We start from the raw sequence: 25519 nt of genomic DNA, 5'->3' as shown, positions 1-25519 counted from the left end.
GAACATCATGTTTCTTGGGTACTTTCTAATGAATTGTACATTTTCCATCTCTTTTCCAGAACATCCTGGAAATGGCTGTTTCTGATGACGACATTATTCATGATGATGAGCATGCGATTGTTCTTTTTGATCTAGCTAAAATCTCCCTTGGGGAAAGAGTACATATGGCATTTCCACTAAATCCACAGGTAAGGACTCAATCTGAAGTTTAAACAGAGGCAAAAGAAAATGAATGTCTAGATTTACTAGAGAGATCTGCTGTCTTTTGTGTTTTACCATCAGGACCAGCTTCCAAGTAGCATAAAAAAACTTTCTCAAATCTTGCAAACTTAACACTGGTGGAAAAAACTGACAATCTCAACAAATTCTTGTCTGTTTTCTCTGGCACAGATTCTGGCCAAATCCCTGAGCTCAGTAATAGATGCAATTTTAGAGRAGCTTTGTATTTTTACTAATCTGACAGAAAACAACAGAGATTACCTGATGCTCACAGAGATTATGAAAAGAAAAACAGTACAAGGAAAGGAAAACTGTGTCTATTTCCACAATATTTTTCTAAACACTAACTCTTAGCATATAGTGTTCAGCACATGGAAGCTGGCAGGGAAGAAAGTGTGACAAATAAAAGTTTACTAGGAAGACTTGTAAACACCTTTTGTTCTGCTAGTTCAGTTGATAATGCCTCTTCCTTTGGGAGGAAAAAGGTGCCTCTGTCCTCTACTGCTGACAATAGCAAGCAAGAAAGAGAATATTGTTACATATTAAAGCATAAAGGAAACCGCTTGCAAAAATGAAGGCCACTTTGTAAACCTCCACACATGCAAATTGAGACTGTTCCTTCCCCTCCCACCCCCTCTTTTTTCTTTCCCTTTTAGGGGAGGGAAGAGCTGGAAGTTGAGTTTGCATTGGAGAGCATGTGAGTAAAACCAAGTATTATGGAAGCAGCAGCTCAGAGTGGTACATCAGTGCAATGAAACATTCTGTGCACCTACTATCCTAACAGCCAGATTCTCCCTTTTTCCAAAATTAATGTGTGTGTTAGCAAATCCTTATAAGATGGGAAAATGACATGGTGTGGAGAAAGAGCCCACAATTTCCCATTCAATATTTTTTCTTAAAATTAATATGTTACTTACATAGTTCAGAGTTGGCTTTCTGGGATGGGTACTGTAGTAAGTCTGTTGATTTTCTGAAGAGGATTCTCTAGACAGTTTATGGTTTGGGGGAATGTTGTTACCCAATCTGGGACATACCTGTGACATTAAGACTGTTAGAATCATCTACCTTGCATTTTATTGCAGTTGAATCATTTCTGCTAGATAGTTACGTGGCATCTAGTTAAAAGGGAGTGTACTTCTATAAACAATAGAAAGGAGCAAAAATTCATGTTTAAGAGAGAAAGATCTGTCTTGTTCAAAAAAAAATCCAGATTATATTTGTTATGAAATGCATATTATTTGTTCTTGTTTTCTAGCCAGGGTCCTCCTGAAACTATCATCACAAATGGAGCAACAGTGGTAAAAGATTATTTGCTTTGCTTTCTTGTGTTCTTTCCTACACCACTCTACCTTAGCTGATTATGATGGTAGCGAGGGAAACATAAGTCTTCATTCTTCAGTGATACTTTTTTCTCTTAGGCTTTACTTCCCTCTGAGGAGGCCAACATGACCCTAAGGGAGCTTTCAGACTGCTATCATTTTCCTCCTGCTTTGTCTGTATCCATAGAAAACTACAGCATGCTTAGCATAGCACCATCTTTCCATGTGAGGATGAAGTAATTCTCACTATCACAGAGTCTAGCAGAAGCCTCCAAGATGTTTAGCCCCCACATTCAAGCGTTCTGCTTACAATGACCCTTCCAACATCTGCCAGCACTGATGGTGAGATGGTCGGATGAGTAAACTTCTGTCTCGGTCATGTTTGTTACAGTGTCGTGAACTAGCCTGCTTGGAAGTTCAGTTGGACGGAAGGAAGAAAAAGAAGCATWGTGCAGGTAAGCTTATTAATTCTTTAACTAGATATTAATGATTTTACCTTCTCTAACAGTGCCTAGAAATGGCATCATCCAAATATTAAGGGTTGACTATTGACTATGTCTAAGGCAACTTATAAAAACTTCACAGCAGGAAATGCCACCCATTCAGCAGCAGGTTTAGGTTCAGGGTTCTGACTTCACAGGGAACCTTGTGCCAACCTAGAAACAGGGTACCAGGTGCCTGTACAGAAGGTATCTAAATCCAAAGTTGAGATCCTGTAAAACTCTGCTGTAGTACTGCTAAACCCTGAAGAAACTTACTTCCTTTGGCACTGTAGTCTGTGGCCTTAACTTTCCTCAGGATCTCTGACAGCTCGACTTCTGCATGTGCACAGAAACACCTCATTTTTTGCAGGTGTTAGCCACTCAGCAGCTGGCTCATGCCTGACCCTGATCAAGATCCAGAATCTAGAAGTTCCTCTGCCTACATCCTCTGAGGGGCTGGATCTGGTAGGCAATCTCGGAGCATGCATAACACCCTGGCAGGATTAGCCAATTTCTTCACAGAAATAGGGTCAATGTCTGTTGCAGAGTCAGATCTTATTTTAGGGGACTGTGAACTTCTGTTGCTTGTTATTTGGCTGAGATAAGAAATGATTTACAATGCAAGGTACCTGGCTGCGTTTACTGTATCCTGATATACCTGCCATAGAAATACAGAAGTCCAAAACTCAGTGCCATTCACATCACATTCACATCCAGCTTTTTGTTCAGCCCATTATAAAAATAGAACCACCTGTAGTGTTTGGGTCTTGGGTCACTGCTGAATGTCAGCTTTCAAAGTACACAGGAAGAGGGGAAGGGGACTTTTCAGATCTACCTTTTGCTTTTTTTTCCCTTTTCTCTCTTTCTTGCAGTTAAAGGTAATTTTTGTGTGTGTGCATTTTATCCTTCTTTTAGAGAAAGAGCTAACGTTTACAGTGAGAGGATCCTTTGAAGAAACCCAGAGAATTTCACTGGGCTGTGACTGCTATTCCTCTCTCCCAGATCCCACTTTCTTCCACTATGCCAAATACAAACAACCCTCACTGGATGTTGCACTCACAAAGAAGAAGAGACTTCCCACCTTTGTACGTTACCCCAGAACATGGTAGACAACACAGACAGTAGTATGAACTGACCTTTATTTGTGAGTAAGCAGCAACAAAGGAATACTTCTGTCTTAAAAAGAACTCCATGCTCATTTTCAGTGTGCTTGTATGTCATGTGGAGCAAGAAAGAGCAGAAGTGTCCTGTTGTCTCTTCCTCTGAAGTCACTCCCCTCTGAGCAGGAAGTAGTTGGTGAGGTAAGTGCCTGTTGGCCATYAGGAATCCTTCACAAACTTTTAAAATTGTTGCTGGTTTCAAAGAAACAGAAACCAAAGGCCACCTCTCTTGCTACAGAACTGGTTATTCTCCTACCTCCCTCAAATCTAGGGCAACGCACAATGTAAAAAATTCTATAGAGCAAAATAAAAAGGGGAATCCACAGGGGACAGAGGAGGAAGAGAAATGTAAAGATGCCACTCATGCTCCTGGTATATTCTATATCCTTAAGCAGGCTGGAGGTCACTGGGTGCCAGTGGGATAAAGGGGAGAGGCTACAGCCAGGCTCACTAGCACAGGCTGCAGACTGGGCTGCGCACCAAGCCATACTTATGTGACAACCTCTTCATCTTTCTCCTCACCTYGGTGGCTCTCTCTCTCTCCCTGCTTACTCAAGAGCAGAAAGAAACCAACATTCTGAGATTCTGGAAAACCCTGTGGGACCTACTGGTCACAAAGCCTAACAAGGCAGACTGAACCCTTGATACACTTGCATGTCAGTCTGGACACTTCAAGTTGCTTTGTGAGATACTTTAGTTTCTGGATCAGTGTTAATGGTAGATCTTTTCAGTGAGATGCATCACTGCAGTTCTTCTCATATTTATTTGTGCATTAGCTAAGCAGTACTAGAACATAAGCTGTCCCACACCTGAGTTTTATAACAGAGAGAAGATGCAGGTTATCCATGAGAACACTGAAGTCGTGACTTGTTAAATTGGTGCACGCCTCCAGGTGCTAATGAAGTGTTGAGAGAACTGTTTATCTCCCAAAATCATTTTACTGAGATTTAGAGCTTTGTAGATGTAATAATGACCCAAAGAAGCTACGCCTTATTCTGAGTGGGGAAGGAGGACTGTGTTAAGCAGAATATCAATATACATTATTTTACCTTTCTGATTTTTTTCAGCACAGAAAATTTGACTTGCACTTTAAGGTGAAAAACTGGTAAGATATCCTGTTTATCTTCCTTAAGCGTTTTTCCCCTTGGTTCTTTACATTCAAATAGTTGCCAGTCAAGTTCCAATTCCTTTGTTACTGCTCATGTCTTGAATGCTTGCTTACCCTCATTTCAATCTATAAAATAAAATGAACTTAGTACAATAACAATTTATGAAACCAATCCATTAAATAAAAATCCCAAAATGGTTTTGAAATCTCAGGACAGAGCAAGCTTCTGCTCTGTATTTCACAGATTGTTCTTTTCACAGGGGTTTCAAAAGATCACTCAGGAAAAAAGTACTGATGCTGGGGTATTCTCTGGGAAGAAAAACTAGGGGGATCATGGGATGCCTTTACACTGCTCCAACAATTTAGCTAATTTAAATGGTTAAAAAGAGTGAGTCAGGCTCTTTCTCCCTCTGACTTAACTCTTACTGTGGCAGTCCTTTCATGTTCTTTTGATGGGTCAGACATTGTACGCAACACAGATACTTTTAGTGACTGTGATTTTGGGTAATGGGACTACACAGTGATTTAAGAAAAGGTTTCATAAAGAACATGCCAATTTTCTACTCATTTTGCTGTAACCAAAATTTGCACTAAGGTGGCTCTGTAGACACTCTTTGATAGCCCTACTAACCTTTGTCAAATATAGACTTTCAGTAAAGGCAGCCTTTGAAAACTAATTGATTGAAAGAAAGCATAAACATACATTTTTCCTTTGTATGTCATCTGTTTCTAACACTTTTGCTCTTGAAAACTCCTCTGGTAGGTCATATTCTGTATCTGTAGAATACCACAGAAGTAGTTGAAGAAGGTATTTTTAATTCTGGGATCTGATGACTTAAAACTTTGCTGGAAATTAACTTTGGTTAATAAACATACTGCTTTCAGTCCAATTGTGAATTCTATCGAAAAGTCTGGAACTGGGGAGGAGAGGTCCATCATTCAGAAAGACAACTTATAAAGCATTTGTGGCTTTGCATACTAAATTCAGTGAAATAAACCTATCTGCTGGACTACTGTTGCTGTTAATGCAGATCTTGGCCTGCAAATTGTTTATCAAAATCTTTGTGTTGGGGGGGGGGGGAACTAGTCAGACTTATTAGAGAATAGCAATGAGGTATCCAAGGAGAAGCGGTTTGCCAGCATGGATTTCACTAGCCATGCAGATGTGCTGTGGCGACCAGGCCAGCTCCAGCAGCAGCCTGTTAAATGGCCTCAGTCTGGATGGTCCTTTCTTCCTGGGCTGTGGGAGTCCCCATCCCCTGGGCAGCACCGGCTGTTCTAGTCACTGCCCAGACTCTGCAAAGGAAGAGAGGACAGTTCAAGCAACCACTTCTGTTTCTTGAGTAGAGCCAAAAAACCTAACAGACCAAAGCCAAAAAGCCTGGTCACTCTGGGGTGTGAATGAACTGAAATAATAAATGTATCTGTGTTCATTTTTAACCTCCTTTCAAAAAGATTAAGCTGAAATTAAACTCAAGTTAATTCAATCAAATGATTGCTTATTTTCAAACCAAGGAAACACGGTGTATTTTGAGTTATGGCTAAGGCCTTAGTAAAAATCAGTATGTTGCATTTTGTAGGCAGTACAGTTCTCTTCCCTTGTAAAAGCAAGTACATTTTTGATTGTGCTCTTTATTTTCAGTATATATGCCATGAAATAGACATAGTTTATAACTGCTTAAAATCTCTCCTTTACCACCTCTATTCAAGACTTTCATAGCAGCTTCAAAACTGTAACTGTAGTGCCTATAAATATTCATAAATGACCATACACCCGGGGGGGGGGGGGAAGCATTTGAACATGGAAGTCCGCAGCTTTAGTCCGTGAATTGCAGGTATGGGTGGAAGTTTGTAACTTTTGAAGGTGCACTCAAAAGCCATCTTTAAAACATTGCCCTCTGCAGGCTTCTGGCTTTATGCCTGAAAGGGAACAATTCTGTTATTTGTAGCTATATTCAATTTCAAGCATTTTCAATAAGAAAAAAAACCTCACTCTCAGTCCAAAGGAAGAGGTGCCGTAGCTCTCTAGCAACAGAAAAAACATTTCAGCTCTTCTTTTCCTGTGTTGCTTTATACAGATGTGGGGGTGAAGGCATGTCTATTTATGAAGTGGAAACAATTTAATTACTGAATTAAGCTATAAACATAATGCGTGATACTTTTTCCTGTGTTCCAGCCAGGAAGACCTAGACGTGCGCCTGGGGTTTGACTTGTGTGCCCAGGAACAGGATTTCATTTGTAAGAGGAAGAAGGTGGTTGCAGCTGCTCTGAAGGATGTCCTCCAGTTGGAAGAGGACTTGCAGGAGGATGAGGTATCTGAGACATAATTATTCTCTGCTTTCTCCACAGTACTTTACCAACTAGGTATCAAAATGTGGTGTTTGTGCTCCATATTCACCATTTCCAAGGGATCAGGAAGTTTGATGTGCCAGATATGGACTTTTTTTCCCCTCTATTCTAGGGAAGAAATGAGTGCTCACAGGGAATATTAGTAAAAACCTGTAGCCTTGTTCCTACAGGATCTCGCTTTGCATTGAGAAGCAAACTGCATGGTAATGCAGAGATGGGCTAGGTGCTCTCAGGACTATAGCAAAAGCTTCTTTTTTAGGATTAACAGTAATCTCAGCCAGCTCAAACACATTGATTCAGCAGTTCTTTCTCCAGTTCAAATCTGGAATTTCTTTTGTTTGCATTTTGTGCTGACATTTAGGCTTCTATTGTGTGAGCACAACATGTTTTCAGTCTGACTGCATCATCATTTGAAGGTAGAGCGTGTAACTTACTTCACAAATGGAAGTGACAATAGAGGGCCCAAGGCAGGGAAAAAATCAGGCCTCTTTTTTAATAATACTGCCAAGGCTACAGTGCGAAGCCTAACCTCAGAAGCCAAGATGCCAAATTTTCCTCCTTTCCCCCTAAACTGAGCTCAGCTGTTCTTTTGCACAGCTGGACCTTTCCCACACAAGACCTTGTCAGCACTAAGCCACGGGCCATTTCCTTCCCCTCTGATTTAGAGGCACCAACACTTCTGTGCAGAACAGTCTCCCTAGAGTCTCCTGACTCTTTGCACAAGAGGTGAATACACCCCAATGCATGGTGTCCGTCTTTAGTGTTAACTGAGCTAATATGTTTTCATGGATTAATCCTTCTTCTAAGACTACCAGACCCTGGGGTTTTGTGTCATCCCAGAAAGAAGTAATGACAGCTCACTTGCAGTCCCAGTATTGTATATACATACATGGTAGGTGGAGTGAATATGGCTCCTGTTTCCCTCCAGCAGCTGTGAAAGGTGGTAGGGTCATCAGCTTTTGGTCCTTAGGGGGTCTGAATTGCTCAGTGCTCCCTTAGAATCATTAGTCATGATATATCTGAATATGACCCATGAAATTAATGCAAAACAGTAGAAATCATATTCAGCAAACTTCAGTAACAGAGCAATTATTGTTATTCATATAGAAAGTATGAGACAGCACCTATATTTCCTGGTCTATTGTAGTTCGGATGGAAGGAGGCACCATTCATTCAAGGTTTTTTTGTTGGTCTGTGTTATTGGTTTTGCAGAATAAATAGAGCACTGAAATGTGATATCCGAGATGGTAGATTTCACCTTCCTAATGCACAGCTGCTTAGCAGAAAAAACATGAAGTATTTCTTATTCCTGCTACGCTCCATGATTAATTCAGGTCTTGCTTCTTGCAAACTGATGGCACACTTCTTTATTGCTTTATCAATGCTGCAATGCTGTCTCTTCTAGTCATGGACATCTCCACACCATTTCATTAAATGCATGTCTTTTGGGATTGAACAGGTACCTGTGGTGGCAATCATGACCACGGGTGGTGGAACCAGAGCTCTGACGGCCATGTATGCTCACCTTCTGAGTGTCCAGAAACTGAATGTCTTGGACTGTGTCTCATACATCACTGGTTTATCTGGCACAACATGGTAAGGCCAAGATAAGTAAAGTTTTCATAGGAATATTCTATAAATGATGCCAAGAAATGACAAAAAGAGATGTAACATCTTGACAGTGGTAAGCTGTTAGCTGAAGTGTAGTTAAATATTCAGTGGTTATTAACTGCCAGATCAGAAGCCATCATTGTTCACAGTTCTTTTGGACAGTACTATGCAGAAAAGTCTTTGTTCTTCTGCTGTGACGTTTTCTTGTTTCCATCAACTGGTATTTGCCAGCATTTGGAATCAATTCAATCCTGATTAAATATGTGGATGGCATCACAAATACGTGGATGGCACCACAAACACATGTGCTTTTTCATGTAAACAGCAGCACTGAAGATGGAACAAGGGATGGGCACAAGAAGATCTCTATTGGCAGTTTAAATGCCATGGTTCTAGAGCAAGAGGTAGCTGACACAGAAGGGCTTTGTGAGTTTGTTACAGAGCCCTCACTCCAAACCAAACACACTTCATCTCATTTCAGAGCTTGCTGTAAATAGATAATTTCAGCTCAGATCCAAAACTGATTGCTGTTGATGAACCTAGGTCGAGTGTCAATGAAGTCTGTGCCCTCTGCTTTCAATGGGAAGCATATAAATTTGTTTTTTCAGTAGAAAAGGGCTGGAAGGGACCTTGAAAAAACAGCTAGTCTATCCTCCTGCCTCATGGCAGGATCTACTGAGACTATCTTAGAAGTTTAACTTGTCCTTAAAGCACTCCAGGAGTGAAAAGGACTCCATGAGACTCACTAGGCAGCCTCTTTCAGGTTTTCTCTTACTGCTAGAAATTTTTTTCTGAAACATGACCTAACTTCCCTGTTGCAGTTTAGTGCAATTATTTCTCCATCCTTGCTGCATGCACAAGTCACATGAATAAGGATCTTCTCTGCAACCTCCTTTTACACATCTGAAGATAGAGATCATATTTCCCTTTGGCCTTCTCTTCTTTAAGTTAACCACAGAACTTTCAGTCACTTTTTCTAACTCTCTGCTCATTTCAATTAGGTGTAGTTAGCTTACATTGAGGCATTTCATTTCCTTCAAATATCAAACCCATCCTACAATCGCAAATCAATACATAATACACAAACCTCCATAACCCCAAACCTGTTGGTTTCCCAGTGCTCTAGCTGGAAACTTAAACTTTTTCTTGTGTTTCTTTTTTCTTTAAGGACCATGTCAAATTTGTATGAAGATCCTGACTGGTCCCAAAAAGACCTTGAGGAAACACTCAAGGATGTCCGAAAACATGTGCTCAAAAATAAGTTCTTTGCTTGTTTTGCACCGGATTGTCTGAAATACTATTTAAAAGAGTTGTACCAGAGGAAGCAGGATGGACACCGGATATGTTTCACAGATCTGTGGGGACTCATCATTGAAACCATGTTATGTGATAAGGTATAGTAGAAACACATTTCTTTTCAGATTTGCATATTTAGTGGGTATTCCAATGAGGACAAATAGTAAATGACTAAAGTGTGTGCCTCAGCAGTATCATTCTTTGTGTTTATTGGCTGTATTATGTAGCATTTAACACCACACTTGCTAAAAATAGGGCATGAATAAAGGGAAATAATGGAAAACTTCTAGAATGAATGATTTGTAAATGATTTTATGTGTAAGTATTTAAATAAAAATCCTGCCCTTCTTTAAAGAAAGGGGGAAAAAGCTGCACAGTGTGATTAAAGCAATGAAAAATCTCAAACAAAAACAAAGTTATCTCTGAGTTGCTAACTTTATTTCTTCACTGTGTAACCATTTCCAAGAAACAGCAATGTTCAGACCACGTGCAAGGCTGTATTTTATTATCCATGAATATTTTTTTTATCCCGCCGCACCATTTATACTTGAAGAGAAAACATTCCCCCAGTGATACCAATGCTCCCCTTTTGTAATTCCCCCCCAACTCAGTGCGGCACAGCAGGAGAGCCCCTCCAGGGGTGGTTCAGCCAGGAGGTGCAATGGCTCTCTCCGCTGGACCTGGCGCAGCCTGAGGGAAGCAGGGTGGCCTGGGCAGCACAGCTGTCCCTGCCAGGGCCACTCCGGCAAGGCAGGAGCACCTGCAGCTCTCACAGGGCCTCCCCTTTGAGAAGGTGCTGCAGTCAGCACTTGCCAAGCCTTAGCCCCCCTCCCAAGCTCTGCTGCACTTTCTACCAGTGCTGAATATGCAAGATGCTCTACAGCACAGCAGTGAGGGTCAAACCGTGCTGAATGTTAACTCTGTCTGAGCCTTGGCTCCACCACAGCACTGAGGAAAAGAGGATTTCCTGGGCTATTAGGAGCAGGGGCCACTCTTACTAAATGATACATCTCACGTCAAGAATGCTTTTCAAATGTTTCCTGACATTTTTTTCTGAAATAAACAATATGAATAACAACGTTTTCTTCCTACCAGTTAAATCTCAGGCTTTACTTCAGCATAAGAATTTAACTTAAGAGTACTCAAGTCACAAGGACTATTTGCCTGCTAAAGTGCTGGGGCAGGGGACAATCAGAGACAGGGGTCACAGCACATTTCTGTATGAAGCCTGTGGGACACATCCTAGTTGGAGCCTGGTATGCCTTGTTGGATTCCAGCCTTAGATGAAGTGGGAGGCTCTTTGTGTCATCTAAGTGTCCTCAGCTACTGTCCTTCTTCAAAACAGGAAAACCCCCATAAGCTCACAGACCAGCAGCAGGCACTAAATCAGGGTCAGAATCCCCTGCCCATCTACCTCTCTCTCAATGTGAAGGACAAAATCAGCGACCAGGATTTTAGAGGTAATAATAACACTCCAGAACTGCATTTAACTTCTAATCCCAATAGGGTTCTGTTTAAGATTAGGCAAATAAATTGATTCAATGCACCTAAGAGTAGATTTTTGAGTTAATTTTTCAAAAGCCTTTCTATTTTCAGCTGTATTCTAGATCAAAAGCAGGATGATGGAGGATATTATCATGAAATTGCCTTCTAAACATTTATGTAGAAAGTTTCAAAAATCTAAAGTTGGTAGACACATTTGGGGGGGAACAATCATATAGGGGAACAATTCACTTTTCATGCTCATTACTGTGAAATGTAAAGTGAATAAATGTCTGTTTGCAAAGTATGTTAGTTCAGAAGCTAGTTTGCCTTAACGTAGCTAATATCTTATGTTTTATTCAACTGATTTGCCCCTCTCTTGCTGTAATCATAGTCTGTCTTGTGCCTCCCCCTTTTTTTTGTGTTAAGAATGGGTGGAATTCACTCCTTATGAGGTAGGATTCCTAAAATATGGAGCCTTCATTCGTGCAGAAGATTTTGGTAGTGAGTTCTTCATGGGTCGCCTGATGAAGAAAATACCGGAATCTAGAATCTGCTTCTTGGAAGGTAATTTGTTGCTCTGGGAAACTGTAATGTAATATAATATAATACATTCTCTAGCAAACCTCTCTTCTGAAATGAAGCAGATGATAGTATATTTTCATCTGCCATAAAAAGCACATGGTGAAATACTAGATTTAATAACAGGTTGTGGTCTGCAGGATTTTTAAATTTCTCTGTGAATTTATTCAGCTGAACAGATTTATTTGATTTCATATACAGTTGTGCTGACTGTTGTGAGACCTTTCAATATTTATATATCTTTATGTCAGCAACAGAATTTGTGTACCATTACATTTAATTTAAATTATCAGTCTCTTTTGCAGTCTAGGTCTCTAGAATATAGACTTTTATCTAAAATATCCCAACTGCTGCTAACCCTCATTAATCCTCCATGATAACACTTCCATTTTGGATTGCAAACAGTTCCTAATATTTACCTTTCTCCTTCTTGCATAAAAATGATAAGAGCAGTAAGAGCAACTTTTTTTTCCCTTTGCGAAAGCAATCTCTTGCCTCCTTGTTCTTCCTACTCCCACCAATTGCATAAAGGAAATTTCAGGTTTCTGGAGAAGTCAAGTCATGCTAAGACTATTTTGCCTGTGTGGAGATTATGCTACAGCCAGCGGTGAGGTGTAAGGAAGCAGTCTGACTTAGAAACTCCCCTTCCCTGGATGCCAAACTGTACCCAGGCCTCCTCTTCTGTGGTCAAACATTTCAGCCCCATCTGATGTCTCTCTCCTTGGTAGTCRTCTTCCTCACTGCTGTAGAGTGACTGCGGGACACTTCTCTCCATGTCCACTGCAGATGACCCAGAGCCTCCTCAGTCAGAATATGTTACTTTAGTGACAGAGTTATTTGAAAGGCTTTCAGCAAATTAGGCAAGCTACTTTACACCCTTGCCCCCAGAATATAGTGGGGACTGACTACATGGGTTGTGCTGCTCTTTCCTAGCCTGCTTTTGTTGATCAGGCTGGTATTGACTGTTCAGGTAATCACCAAGCTGCTCAGGTGCAGTCTTTTCTGCCCATCGCTCCATTTCTTCCAAGATGCCAGATTTAATACCAGGGTTTGGAAGGCACAGAAGACATTGTTACACACTCAACACCTCTGGCTGTATCAGGTAGTGGTGTTTTCTCAGCCTGAAACGTTGCAGATAGGTGGCAGTCTGGACTGTCATTAAGTTCACAGCACCTATTACTACAGAGAAGAACTTGAGACTGTAACCCAGATATGCTCTAAACCCTCAAAAATCAGAAGACAAATCGAAAGACCCATACATTTACATTTTCTGTTTTGAGAATTTTTAAGCTAGTCCCCTCATTCAAGATTGATATACTAATCTCCTGAAAATTTGTGGTTGGCAGTCCTGTGTTATGACTGCATATCTGTAACAGGATTGTGTTCTAAAGAAATAAAACCTTTAGAGTCATAAACAGTGGGAACCTGGTGAAAAGGAAACATTGAAGACAGGCAAATTATACTAAGATACACTTGATAAAACATTATTTGCCACACAACAACAATGAATGTATTGGCAGATATATTGAAAATACTGAAATACTATGTCAATAAGTGAGATTCTTTATATATATTATGGATACATATCCTGATTCAAAAAGACACTCCCTTGTATTTTCCCACTAAGATAATTCAATGAACAAAGTTTCCTGGGGAATGTAGGAAGTGATGGAGGTCATTGTGAATGGAAATTCTTGCAGATCTTTACTGTATTACTTTCTGACAAATATATCCTATGTCACAGGGATCTGGAGCAGTGTATTTTCCTTGAATCTTATGGATGCTTGGTTTTTATCTGTTCATTCAGAAGACTTCTGGCATAGATGGACCCGAGACAAAATTACTGACATAGGTGGGTTATTATTATACTCTAATGCTATTTTATTTTCTCTTTCTTCTTCCTTTTTTTTCATCTTTGTGCTGCTGTTCTCTTACTGAATTTTTCAAAGCCATTTTGGAATTTTTTATTCGAGGCTGTGTTAGAATCTGCACAGAAACCAAGAGGAAGTTCATGTCATGTGTTACAATATGGCAATCATTTTTAGTTGTATGAGGAAAAGAATCAATGGGATCCTTCACAGAAACAAGAGAGAATGACCCTCATATGAGCCATTTTCAGTTCACAAGGGTAAAACCAAAGAAAAATATTCCTGTACAGTAGGAGAGGCTGGAGGCTATCCTAGTGATTCAGTCTTTCCTGTTCCTCTCTTGGAACACGGAATATGGCATGAGGCTTCATAAAAACAAAAGAAAACACCACCCTTTTCTTTCTGGAGTTTACAAAGGCAGAATACAAACTTTAGTATTATTGTAAGTTATTCCAACCCAGTCATCAGGATGAGATTTGCAAAACATGCTACCTAATTAAGGAAGATCTGCAGGACTGAGATTTCAAGGACAAACATACAATAAATATTTACTACAGAAAAAAAAGATGAGAAGGAAGAATTTTTTTTTTAATCTTCTTGCACATGTAAGGGACGGTTTCTGATAACTAAAACAAGGAGCTTGCATTTGCTAGAAAAGGGATCTGAAGTCTACATGCATTTTTCTCTGTGTGACTGAGAGAGAACGAGTAACAAGAAGAAGCAAAGGAAGACAGGATAAGTGCAGGATATTGGAGTGGATAAAATCATAGAAAAGCAAAGGAAGTTATAGTAGATGAGGTGGACTGATTTATAGTACATTTAAGGATTTTACCACTGGGGACTGAGAAGACAAAATGGATTTTTCAAAGCTTAGCAGAAAAACTGAGGTTTTTGGAGATCCTGGAAATAAAAGGAGAAAGATGAATAAAAGGAGAAAGGAGAAGTTTTCTGAAACATTAAAATAAATTATGATTACGTAGGACGATCTCAACAATGAAACTGCATAATAGAACTTTTACTCTTTTTTTTTTTTTCTTTTGCAGATGATGAAACCCTATTCCCTACAAGACCAAATGAACTAGATACTCGAGTGGTTTCTCCCCCTGATAGCTTCTCAAACATTTTCCGAGACATTGTCATGTTACGTCCAGCAGCTTCAGAAATCCACAATTTCCTAAAGGGCTTACAGATGAACACCAACTACCTGGAGAGCAAGTTTTCTAAATGGAAAGGTATAGTAATGACACCTTGCTTTTAGTTGTATTTTAGACTATTCTTTTAAAAAGGAAACAAGGCTTAGGGAATTAAGCTATTAGTAATATTTGAAACTGTTTGTCACTGATAGCTGAAATTCATTAAAAGGAGAGGCTTCAAAAATAAATTCTTATAAATTCCACAAAGAATGGCAACTGATAGAAGAGAAAGACCCTGATTAGTCAAACAGCATTTGCCTGCTGATGGGCAGCCAGCCAGCCTGTATGTGGCATGGAATTGGTGCCATCGTATGCTGCCTCTTGCCTGGCCAGTACTCAAGGAATAAAACCCAGTTTTATTTGACCTTTTTACCTGTAAGTGAGGTATAACCATTGTAACAGTATTTCCTGTATACAATTTGGGAATCTGTGTTCAGTCAGGTACCAGATCTTCAGTATTCCACAAGGGGATTTGCCTCCTTCAGCTGCATACATTAATATCTATGTGCCTGTTCTTGTAGCATACAAGGCACCAAACATCTTTAATATTAGTCCATTGAGTCAGTGCTGTGCCTTTCTGATTTTTTCCATATAAGTAAAACTTAAATTGACTTGATCAGAGTCACACTAAAAATCCGGAGGTGGAATTAATTTTGTTCTTCTGAGCCCAAGTTACTCCTTCTTAATTAGAGGAAAGCAAATGAAATTGCAAATTAAAGAGAAGTGAAAGGAACCCAGACAAGGAACCCAGAAATGACTGAACTGCAGCTCTCAGCTATATAGGTAGGTCTAAGACCAAAGAAAAGTTGAATTCTCTCTCTTCTACTAACTCTTGGCTTTCTTCAGCATAGTAGCACATCTTTTGTATTGAGTACATCCCCTGAAAAAAAAAATACTTCTTTTCTAGACTGCGAGCTTGATTCCCAGCCCAACCACCTGACAGGAGCAACGGACTCTCTCATTCTGATTGATACTGCCTTTGCCTTTGCTACCAGTTACCCACCCCTTATGAGACCAGAAAGAAAAGTGGATGTGGTTTTGCATTTCAACTACAGTTCAGGTTCACAAACAGGGGTGAGACTTGCACATTCTTCTTTAATGATATCTCAGTTTTATCACTGAGTTACCAGAATGGCCGATCTTCTAGTGACAGAAACCTTTTCCCAATATCTGGGCAGAGTAAACAAGCTGACTGTTTACCAGGGTCACGTATCTTTATTGATTAGTACAAGTATTATCAGTAAGTCAGAATTTAGTAAACTGAATCTGCCCATTTTTTGGACTACGCATATATGAAAGAAATGAAAGAATTGTCTTTAATTTGTAGTTAAACTTTACATTAGAGAGGGTGTGTTTATACGTATATGTGTTTTGGTTGATTTTTTTAGGCAGTTAGGTGTAGAATGAATAAAGCTATATGCATTTAAAAATTGTCGGAGACTTCTCAATCCAAAGATGCCTTCCCACAGCCTCATGCACAGGAAAGTGTACATTCAGAGTTTAATTTAAGAGTTTTTTGCAGGAGGTCAGATATGCAAATAAACGCAAGCACAGTTGCATTTAGGAACTTGATATTCCTTAGGAATAAAAAGCCATCTAAAGGCAACATTTTTAATATCCAAATGTGGGATTTAAATTTTCAGAGGCATGTGAACCCAAATCTATCCTGTTTACCTCTAGATCCTTGGGATACCTAGGTGAGAAGTGTAGCTGTCCTGTTCTTCCTATAGTCAGTAGGCTGCTCCAGAAGGTATTCAGACCTCTAGGTGGGAAGGATATGAAAGTCAGTGTATGTTTCGTAAATTCTTGTCTGTGTGCAACTATGTCTTGGAAATGTGTCATCAGCCAAGAAAGTCACGTCTTGGACAGGGAAGGGCACAAAGAGCTGTACTGCTATTCTGCCACTGTTACCTAGAGATGCCCAGTGCATTCAGACCACCTCCTAGGAGTACCTAATTTAGTTGTTGTGACCACTGTAACATCGAGGTTCTGAAGAGATTTGGGCCAACTGATATCTGGCCATCCAGACCTTGGCTCCCTACTCAGTCTATGGAGAAATGTAGTTAAAACACCTAAGTTGGGTATGTGCCATAATCTGTCAGAACTTGTCCCTTACTCCACAAGCATTCCCAGTGAAATTGTTTTTGATGCAAACTCAATCAAAGTGTCTTCAGTACGTTCTGATGTTTTGTTTTGTTTTCCTATTATGGCAAACCAGCCTCTGAGAGAAGCCTCTAAATACTTTGCAGAACAAGGAATTCCTTTCCCTAAAAAGGTGCCGGATGAACAGGAAACATCAAATCTGAAGGAATGCTACATTGTTGGTGACAAGGAAAGCCCAGAAACGCCTATTGTGGTATTTTTCCCTCTAATAAATGACACCTTCAGGGACTACAAAGCACCTGGTAAGTTTACAGCAACCCATCACTTCTTCAGAGGCAGCAGCCTTCCACTTTCTCTTTGTTACCGTGCAATATCTATTGTTCAGATTCTCCTGTAAACATTTATGGAGTCAGAGTTCCACTATGGTATCAGATATGCCTAGATCTGAACTATATCAGGGATTGTAAAATACAGAATGTTCTTTGACAGTAGAGCAGCAGCTGGGATGAGCCTTGGACATGCATGCCACCCCACAGATTTTTTTCAGGGTTTTCACAGGTGGATTATAGAGTTCACAGATGAAAAACATACTCTCTCTGTCTGCAATGGCAAAAATTAGTAGGGTTAGCAGGTCATTTGCTTTCATACTTCTCATTCCTTCCTGTCAGAGAATGCTCTTGGGAACCCAAGGATTTCATTGTTTACAATCATTTCCAGGCTTACAGTTAGGCAGATAACCTTGAAAACAAAAGTGTGAACTAGTAAAGTGATGAAAATATAACACTGAAACATGGACGGCTTCTGTTCACTTCAGTGAACTTCCTAGAGCTTGAAATCAAGAGAAGAATTTAAATAGCAACATTGCCAGTCACTTCAAAACAGATGAATTCTAACAGATATTTTCTCTTCATCTACTCTCACAACTCCCCACTACTTCTCCTGGTGCCAAAAATATCAATTGTTTCTTCTCCAGATGACAAATCACTAACTCTTGCTATGAAAACACTTTTTTTTTTTTAATCACTTCAGTGATTAAAAAGTATACTGAAAACTAAAAATCCTGGGATGGTATATAGTACATGAAATATAATAACAAAGCAAAGGTCCTTATTGTATTCATTCTTATTTTTTAAAGCAATCATTAAAAATCATGCAGTATTTTTACTTTGTAGATATTCTGGATTGAGTTCCTTGCTTATTTGAGGTATGGAACTGGGATTTTTAACAGGTTTCTAATATGCTAGGGGTATTCACACAGGTACACACACCTTTAAACTCAAGCACTTAACATAGATCAGATACCTAAAAGGTTAGTTTCTCTAGCTGACCTTTCTAGAAAGAATCAGAGGAAGGAGAACAGGAGAAAGAACTAGAACAGGAATGGAAAATCAGCTCCTGTATATTGCTTTCTGTGTGAATTTACCTCTCTCTTTCCCTCTCAGTGATTTGCAGAACCCAGGGATGGTTGTTCCTAGCTTAGCTATCTAATACAAGGTACATCTCAGATGATGCACAGATGCTATTTGTCAACCTAAATTATCAGGGAATCTAAAATGGGGTTTTATTATGTATGTAGCAGATGTATGTGAAGACCTATGTGATATCTGCATATTACACTCATTTGGACAAGTCCGTGCTGTGTCTGACTGGTTCAGCTCGTAGCTGCAAGCTGATACAAAGAATCAGAGAGAGAGAACAGGTCCTGGTGGGGACCTCAGGAGCAGGAGCTCCTGCTGAGCTCACATGCAAGGGCACAGTTCATGGAGGGGGCTAGGAGGCTGCCACCTTTCTGGAGGGGCTGCTGCTCGCCCAGGCTGGCAGGACGGATGCTACAGAAAGCTCCGATGCTGGCCACAGAGGTCTGCCCTTGGGCCAGTGACAGACAGAGGTCAGCGATGAGCATAACTGACAGCGTTTCAGTACCATGTCCTGGTCCTAAACTAGCCTGTACAGCATCTGAAATATTAGTTCAATTACATGAATGGACAGTTTTTCTGGAGCCAGCTCATACATGAGCTTGTTCAGCAGTGAGAATTTTGAGCCAGGGCAGTATATAAGTAAAAATGACATATTTAAACTGGGTTGCTTCTGCACTGGTTAGACTATCTCATGTTTGGAGAAGAAAGGAGAATTCCTCTGCATGAGGCTTAGTCTGCTTCCTTTAAGAATATTACCAGTTGCTCATGACTTTCTCTGCAAAGCCAGGCAGAGTACCTTTACTGATCTTACAGAGACCCTTCCAGGTTAATCACTTTGAGTGAGTAAACTGATTTCCGGAAACATAAAAAGATTTTTTTGTAGCAAGACAAGCACAGAAAAGATCCATGTTTGAGAAGATTCCCCAAATGCATGTGATCCTTTCAAAGAAAATGATGAGTTTCTGCAAGACCTACTGCCCTGTTTTAATATAGATATTGCAGGTATTTGCAACTGAAGAGGTGGATTGTTATCTGTGGTGACAACCTGGTGTCAATTTAATGGTCTCATTGGAAGCTGATAGAAAAATTCTCATCTTTGGTGCTCTCACATCTATGATAAGAGGGAATCGAGCATTGTATTTCCTGTCTGTGTTAACCTTTGTTAATTACCCCTGATAGTTTTATCTGCCATTTGTGTTCATTTCTGGCTTGGCACCACTCTCTTTTCCTCATGCCAGCTGTTAGAAAACCTAGGGGTCTGTGGGAATGATGAGGAAGGAAAAAAAATGTGAGAAGCCTCATGTCAGGGTACAGGCTAGTCTACAGCAGTGGATCTTTGGCCTATGGTTGGATTGGAGCCCAGGAATCTGCACAACCAAACCAAATTCATTGAGCCTTTTCCCTGGGAGATGGAAGATCTCCACAAACCTCTTTATTCTGCATCTATACTAAAAGGCAGATAGATATAAGTTCAGTCTGCCCGTGTGCTGTGTTGCATTAGTGCAGAGTTGAGCCAAAGCTAATATGGTCAAGTGGGCTTTTGACATTCTTTTAGTGTGGGCAGAGAGCGCTCATGTTTGCTCAGAGTTCAGGAAGGGCAAGTTTGCATACTGTGTACAGCATGTAAATAAACCCTCAGCTCAGGTGGTATATGTTGCATGTACTGAGTTTAGAGTATAGAAGTATTTCCACCAGCTCAGTAGGTGATGGTGTGTCCAAGACAGCAGCTAAATAAAGAGCACCTTTCCTGCCAGTGTCTAGAGCAGATGGTCAGGTCCAAGCTGAGATCAGCTGCTGTATTGAATCACAGGTGATTTATGAAGGTCTTAGAAAAACAAGYGAGGAGATGTGTTTTACATCTTCTACATCCATAAATTTGTTAGTATTTGTGATCACAGGATAAGTCTTGGATATTTGTCTCCCAGTACCAACAACTTGCTGAGGAGGTCCCTATGAATGTTTGCTCTGTGGTAGCCTGTAAATAAACATGAAGTTTTGCATTAGTTTTGGATCTGGTTTCTATAGTCAAATGAATTAAAATAAATAAGTTAATTGATTTTGTCTTCAGGTTATAAGACATGATGGATCTAATATTTCCAGAGATGACACTTCTGGGACTATCTATCTGCCTAATTGTTTTGCCTGGGGCCGTCATATGTATGTTGATTATCCTGGGATGATGACGTGCATGAAAAGGTCTTTCAGTGTACCCTGCCATGTCTCAGTGTTTCAGGCAATATTAGGTTCAGTCTCACTGCTGAGGTTTCATAAAGCTTGTAGTTTTTTATAGCAATGGGTAGCTTGCGGAAATTAGTTAATGTTTGTGCCATCTGCTTCCAGGATATGTCCAGATAACGGCTCTGTGAAATCTCTAGATTTAGATAATAGAATCCAGTTTTTGTTGTCTGTTTTGTATACCTTTAGATAATTCCTCACAGTAGGAACCAAGAGCTGATGTAGCAGACTGTGCTAGGGAGTAACTGGGTGGAAGAATATCTGCAGCAGTCACTGAAAAGGCAGGTCTGCTTTTGGAAATATCCTTTGTCTGAATACCTGAAATGGGCGGATTTTCAGCAGCCTGTTTCTAGAACATGAAAGCATAGTAGAGAGGGAAATAAGATGTAAAGTCAAAGTTGGCAGGCACAGAAAGTGGCAGTGGCATCGGAGGCCCTTTGCCAGTAAAGAAGTCATGCTGTCATGAGGTCCTTGCTGCAGTTCCCTGCTTTGGGAGAAGGAGAGGAAAGAAAGAGTAATTGCTCTTTGCTCATCACCTTAGCTAGAAGTGCAAGGTGCTGTAATGGCTGGGACATGGCAGCAAGGCAGGGGCCAGGGCTGGGAGAGCAGCAACCTCTGGAGGGAGACCCAGGGCGGGCGCCTGGCCATGCTGCCAGCTCTGCCTGGGGCTAGGGGAGCAGGCATGGAGACAGATCGCAGCCTCACCTTCTGGTGTTCAAAAAAGGAACTATTCTATTTGTTTTGGCATTTTCTAGGGTGCCCAAAACAACCCGTACTCCCCCTTACCTCCACCAGCTCCTCTACCCCACTGCTACCAATCAAACATACCAGCAATAAAATGCCTGTGGAAGGAAATCTTTGGGTTGTGATCAACTGCATGTCTGAGAAACGTGCAGACCCTAATCATGTTTCGGTAATTAATCCAACCATTGTTTGTCCCTTAGGTGTGAAACGTAGTCCCTCAGAGATGGCGGAGGGTGATGTTGATGTTGCCAATACCTGTGGTCCATATTACATAAACAATCTGAGTTATTCAGAGGAAAATTTCGACAAACTGGTGAAACTAAGTTACTACAATGTCCAGAATAAYAAAGACTTGCTTCTTCAGGCCTTGCACACAGCAGTGGAGAGGAAAAAGCAGCATAAGAAATAGCCACCACTGCAAAAATCATGCAGTGATTGATGATGCCATGTGTGTCCCTCCAGTCAAGAGGGATCCCAGCATTCTGTTGACTGCCCAGCACTAGGAAATATAAAATAAAATATCTGAGTCCTATTCTGAGTCATCAAGGAGCTTGATTAGCTAATGAAGAAAAGCCAAAGAATGCTAAGAAGAGCACTCTGTCACCAAAAATTCTAAAGCCTGTCTGTCAGTGAAGGAAATAAACACAAAAAACAAAGCTCTTCCTTAATGAATTAATGTGCTTCCCTTGTTGAAAGCCTCAGGAGTGTGGCCAGGTGAGGCTATGCTATGCTCTTGCTTGCAGAAGTGACCTTTCAGGCCAAGGCTGAAATATGTGGACACGGAAACGTGAGGAAGTTGATGTTGACGGTGTTTGTGTTCTACCTGTTCTATAAAAAGAGAGGATTTTAAGTCCAGAAATGCAACAGAGAACAAAATCCATTGTTTCTAAAACAGCAACAAGAAGCCAATTTGTGAACTAAGGAGTCTTTATGTGAATGTAAATAAATATCAAACTTTATATACTAAAATACTTTTTGGTGTCTGAGTTATAGCAAATAAATGTTTTTTGGAGGTAATAAATGTTACAGCAATTTATTTTAGGAGAGTCTTTTTCTACAAGCAGAAAAATTAAAGACAACATGCAGACTGACTTTATAGCTGCTGAAAAAATATTGAAGAAGAAATGACGCTTGCTCCAGATCTAGATGCGAACTACCTCAGGATCCTGGGACAGCTTGAGTTTCAGATTTCATTTAAGACCCATCTCTCCAAGAACTGACTCACACTAATTTATTTAATTAAACTGGATTTAAATGCTACTGGTACACACTGAAGGCTTGAGACTTTAAAGCTTTTGAGAATATTACATTTAAAAATACATAAACAACATAGGCAAAGTAGATCTAAAATTATACTTCTAATACCATTCACACAAACTATGATATCTTCCTCTTTTTTAACTTGCTATAGAGTACTCCAGCTAAAGTTAGTAGAAGATTAACTTTCAACTTTCTGACACTTTGGTCATCACATTAACATGGCTCCTTTCATATAAGCATTCCATTTTCATGATGCAGATATAGCAGGTTTAACGGCAGTTGGACAACTGCCTGGAACCTCAGCTGAATTCTGTAAAATGCTGAGCACTGCCCGAGTGAATCCAAGTTCTGGGGAGAATCAGGCTCTCATGGAGTGTAAAGAGGGACATAATTCTATGTGGGCAGAGTCTGAGAATTGGAAGTAATCTGCAAAATAAAATATAAGCATTTATAAACCTGTCCTCTATATTGCACAGGAATATACCTGAGAGAAATATATAGAACAGAGAGAGAGAGAGAAAGAGAGGAATAGTTCATTTAATTGTTGGGCAAAAATGATAAGGTATCTGTTATGGATAGACAAGAGTGTATGTTTCTAATTTTCTAAGTTCAGAGTTGCTCTGTATTCAAAACTGAATGTAGTTTGAGTGGTGTATTTGAGAGATGAAATCCCAAGTCTCCGTTTATAAGTTTTCCTAGGATTAGTTTAACTTTTATACAATCTTCCTCTTTTAAAAAAAAATTTATTAGAGATCTTGTTTCTACAAGCCCATGGCACTTTGATCTGTTTCCTAGAGGCTTCCCTGCTCATCAGTTCTATTGTAGTGTCTTTTGTAAAGAAATCTTGATATTGTGGGCCTAAAATGGAAGCCCAATGAATCCCATTGCCCTCAAGATCAAGGATCTCCTCCTAGGTGGTTCACAGAAATGTAATTCTTCTGTTTACCACTTAGGTCCGTTAACTCTTACCTGTTGGAGCACACAGCAGGAGCCTGCACAGCTCCTGCTTGGGCTCCATGCCCCAGGGTTCACCTCCCATGGAAACCAGGGAGCAGGGAAGGAGGTCATGCTGGTGCATGCTGCATCTCATCGTGGTGTGGAACTGGATGTAGCCAAAGGGCACAATAAGACCTGGGAATTTGGAAGCACTCCCAGGTTCCCTTATAGTTACAGTTTTATTGTCTGAAGGGCAAAAATTATCCTACTGACGGCAGGAAGCTTAAAGACAAGCAGGACTAGGTGTGTAAGTGCAAACACTTCCCTTCCCTGCCTGCAGCTTTCCAGGAGCCATGGAGGGGTCACAGAGAACAATGAACATTTTACCTCATTTCAAAAGAGTACAGTGGAACCGAAGAAATAATTCAGTATCTCTGAGTTCTCTATGTTCAACAAGAATATAGAACAAAATGACAGGGATGATCAAAGGGGGATCAGCTTCCACACAAGGGGTAAATAGATATATAAAGAATATATAGAATAAAGAATATGCAACCTAGAAAAAGGACAACATGAAGGGGGGGAAGATAGAAAGGGGGGAAGATAGAAAATCTGGCCTTGGCCTGAGGGAGATGGACAGGGAATGACTGTGCATTTTTCCTCTAACACAAGACCTCAAGGGGATCAAACAAAAAAAACAAGTGTCAAGGTCAAAGTAAACAAAAGAAGGTAGTTCTTCACACAGCATGTAATTAATTTATGGACCTCTTTGCCACTGGTTGTTGCCATTGGTAAGTTTACATGGGTTCAGCAAGGATAACATAATTACATTTAACAAGCTTGGGGGGAAAAGTCATAAAAAACAGGACAAATGTGAAAATGAAATTTAAAAAAGGGGATTTCAAAAAATGAGGAAGCCAGTCAACAAGACCCTACATGAAGTGATGTAAAATCTTTAGACTCAGCATGGAAATTGCAAAAAAAAGGTTGCAAAACACATGCACAGCCCTAAATAAAATGTGAAGCAAGGAACCAAGAAAAGGCAGAGTGGTTAAATGCTCAGAGGCAGAGCATTATTAAAGTCTAACATCTGTTCTTCGAGGAACAGAGCAGGGAGGGAGGGGACAGGGAAARGGCACATCTAAACCTGCTGATGTATTTAGAAAAGAGCAGGAACATATAGAGAAAAAGGTAACATCCAAGATAGAAATTAGGAGGAGGATTGTGAAAGGTGAATAGCTAAAAATGTGAATCTGTAGGTGCAGCGGACCAGCTAAAAGCAATTATGATGATGGGAATATTGCAAAGAAGCCGAAGACTTTATGTAAGCGTGCCACAGGAAAGATGTACTTCTAACACAATGTTTACGCACAGATTTAGTAAAAATTGCCACTTTTTTTTTAAACTGTAAGCCCAAGCATCTGTTCAAGTGAGCACAAATAAAACTTTCATATCAGAGGAATATTTATTCATTTTATTGATGTCTTATATCTGTTAGTGAATATGGTATTTTTTCCATTAAAGTCTGTTGTAAAATTAATGGAAAAGGTGATCATCTTGGGCGGAAGAGCTGAGGTTAAAAACGATAGCCTGTATGGTTAAAAACGATAGCCTGTATCTGCTACCTAAGTCCCACAGCAAAATTTTAATGTCATACTGAGAATTTTCCCTGTATTTAGAAGAGAGTAAGTTGTCTAACGTAGCAGTTAACCCCCACCGCATTTAGTCACGCACTGCTCTGACGTCTAAGGACGGTTACAATCTTCAGAAAAACGTGAAAAAGATTTTGGCGAATCTCTGTTCGGATCTGATTTGTCAAGAGCTTCTGGCTTCCATCTCGCGGGACCGAATTTCGGCCGTGGAACAGCAGCAGGTGCAAGTAACCTCCAGCGGCAGATCTGGAGCCAAAAAACCTCACCGGTTCGGGGGGAAAAACCCCAAACCCTGAACAACCAATCCCGCCCCCCCGCCGGACACGGAGTTTATACTGCAGGGAGGCGCCTCGCAGGCTGGCTTTGGCGCTGCGGCGCTGGCGCTTCGGGCGGGGGGGAGCCGCCAGCCCTGCCCCCGCCGTGGCCCTCAGGGAGCCCGGGCGGGGCGAGCCGCCAGCGCAGGGCTGCGGGGGATCGGCCCAGAGGCGGCGGCCGCCGGCCG

At 40.5% G+C, this 25519-nt stretch overlaps 1 protein-coding gene across 1 annotated transcript in view; it reads left to right on the top strand.

The window, feature by feature from the left end:
• Window positions 1–21578, top strand: part of LOC112964030 (cytosolic phospholipase A2 epsilon-like) — a 42110-nt gene extending 20532 nt beyond the window's left edge. The window contains exons 4-19 of the mRNA XM_026061618.1: window positions 60–188; window positions 876–916; window positions 1475–1517; window positions 1930–1993; window positions 2936–3105; window positions 4248–4285; window positions 6465–6600; window positions 8097–8233; window positions 9417–9642; window positions 10890–11004; window positions 11456–11593; window positions 13353–13460; window positions 14520–14708; window positions 15577–15743; window positions 16888–17074; window positions 21370–21578. Coding sequence (XP_025917403.1) covers window positions 60–188; window positions 876–916; window positions 1475–1517; window positions 1930–1993; window positions 2936–3105; window positions 4248–4285; window positions 6465–6600; window positions 8097–8233; window positions 9417–9642; window positions 10890–11004; window positions 11456–11593; window positions 13353–13460; window positions 14520–14708; window positions 15577–15743; window positions 16888–17074; window positions 21370–21578 — 2097 coding nt within the window. The remainder of the gene's footprint in view (window positions 1–59; window positions 189–875; window positions 917–1474; window positions 1518–1929; window positions 1994–2935; window positions 3106–4247; window positions 4286–6464; window positions 6601–8096; window positions 8234–9416; window positions 9643–10889; window positions 11005–11455; window positions 11594–13352; window positions 13461–14519; window positions 14709–15576; window positions 15744–16887; window positions 17075–21369) is intronic.
• Window positions 21579–25519: the final 3941 nt, after the last annotated feature.

Source organism: Apteryx rowi, unplaced genomic scaffold, assembly GCF_003343035.1.
Source record: "Apteryx rowi isolate R43461 unplaced genomic scaffold, aptRow1 scaffold_183, whole genome shotgun sequence".
Classification (NCBI taxonomy): Eukaryota; Metazoa; Chordata; class Aves; order Apterygiformes; family Apterygidae; genus Apteryx; species Apteryx rowi.
The sequence above is the reverse complement of the archived record's forward strand: the minus strand, read 5'-3'. Positions and strand labels throughout refer to the sequence as shown.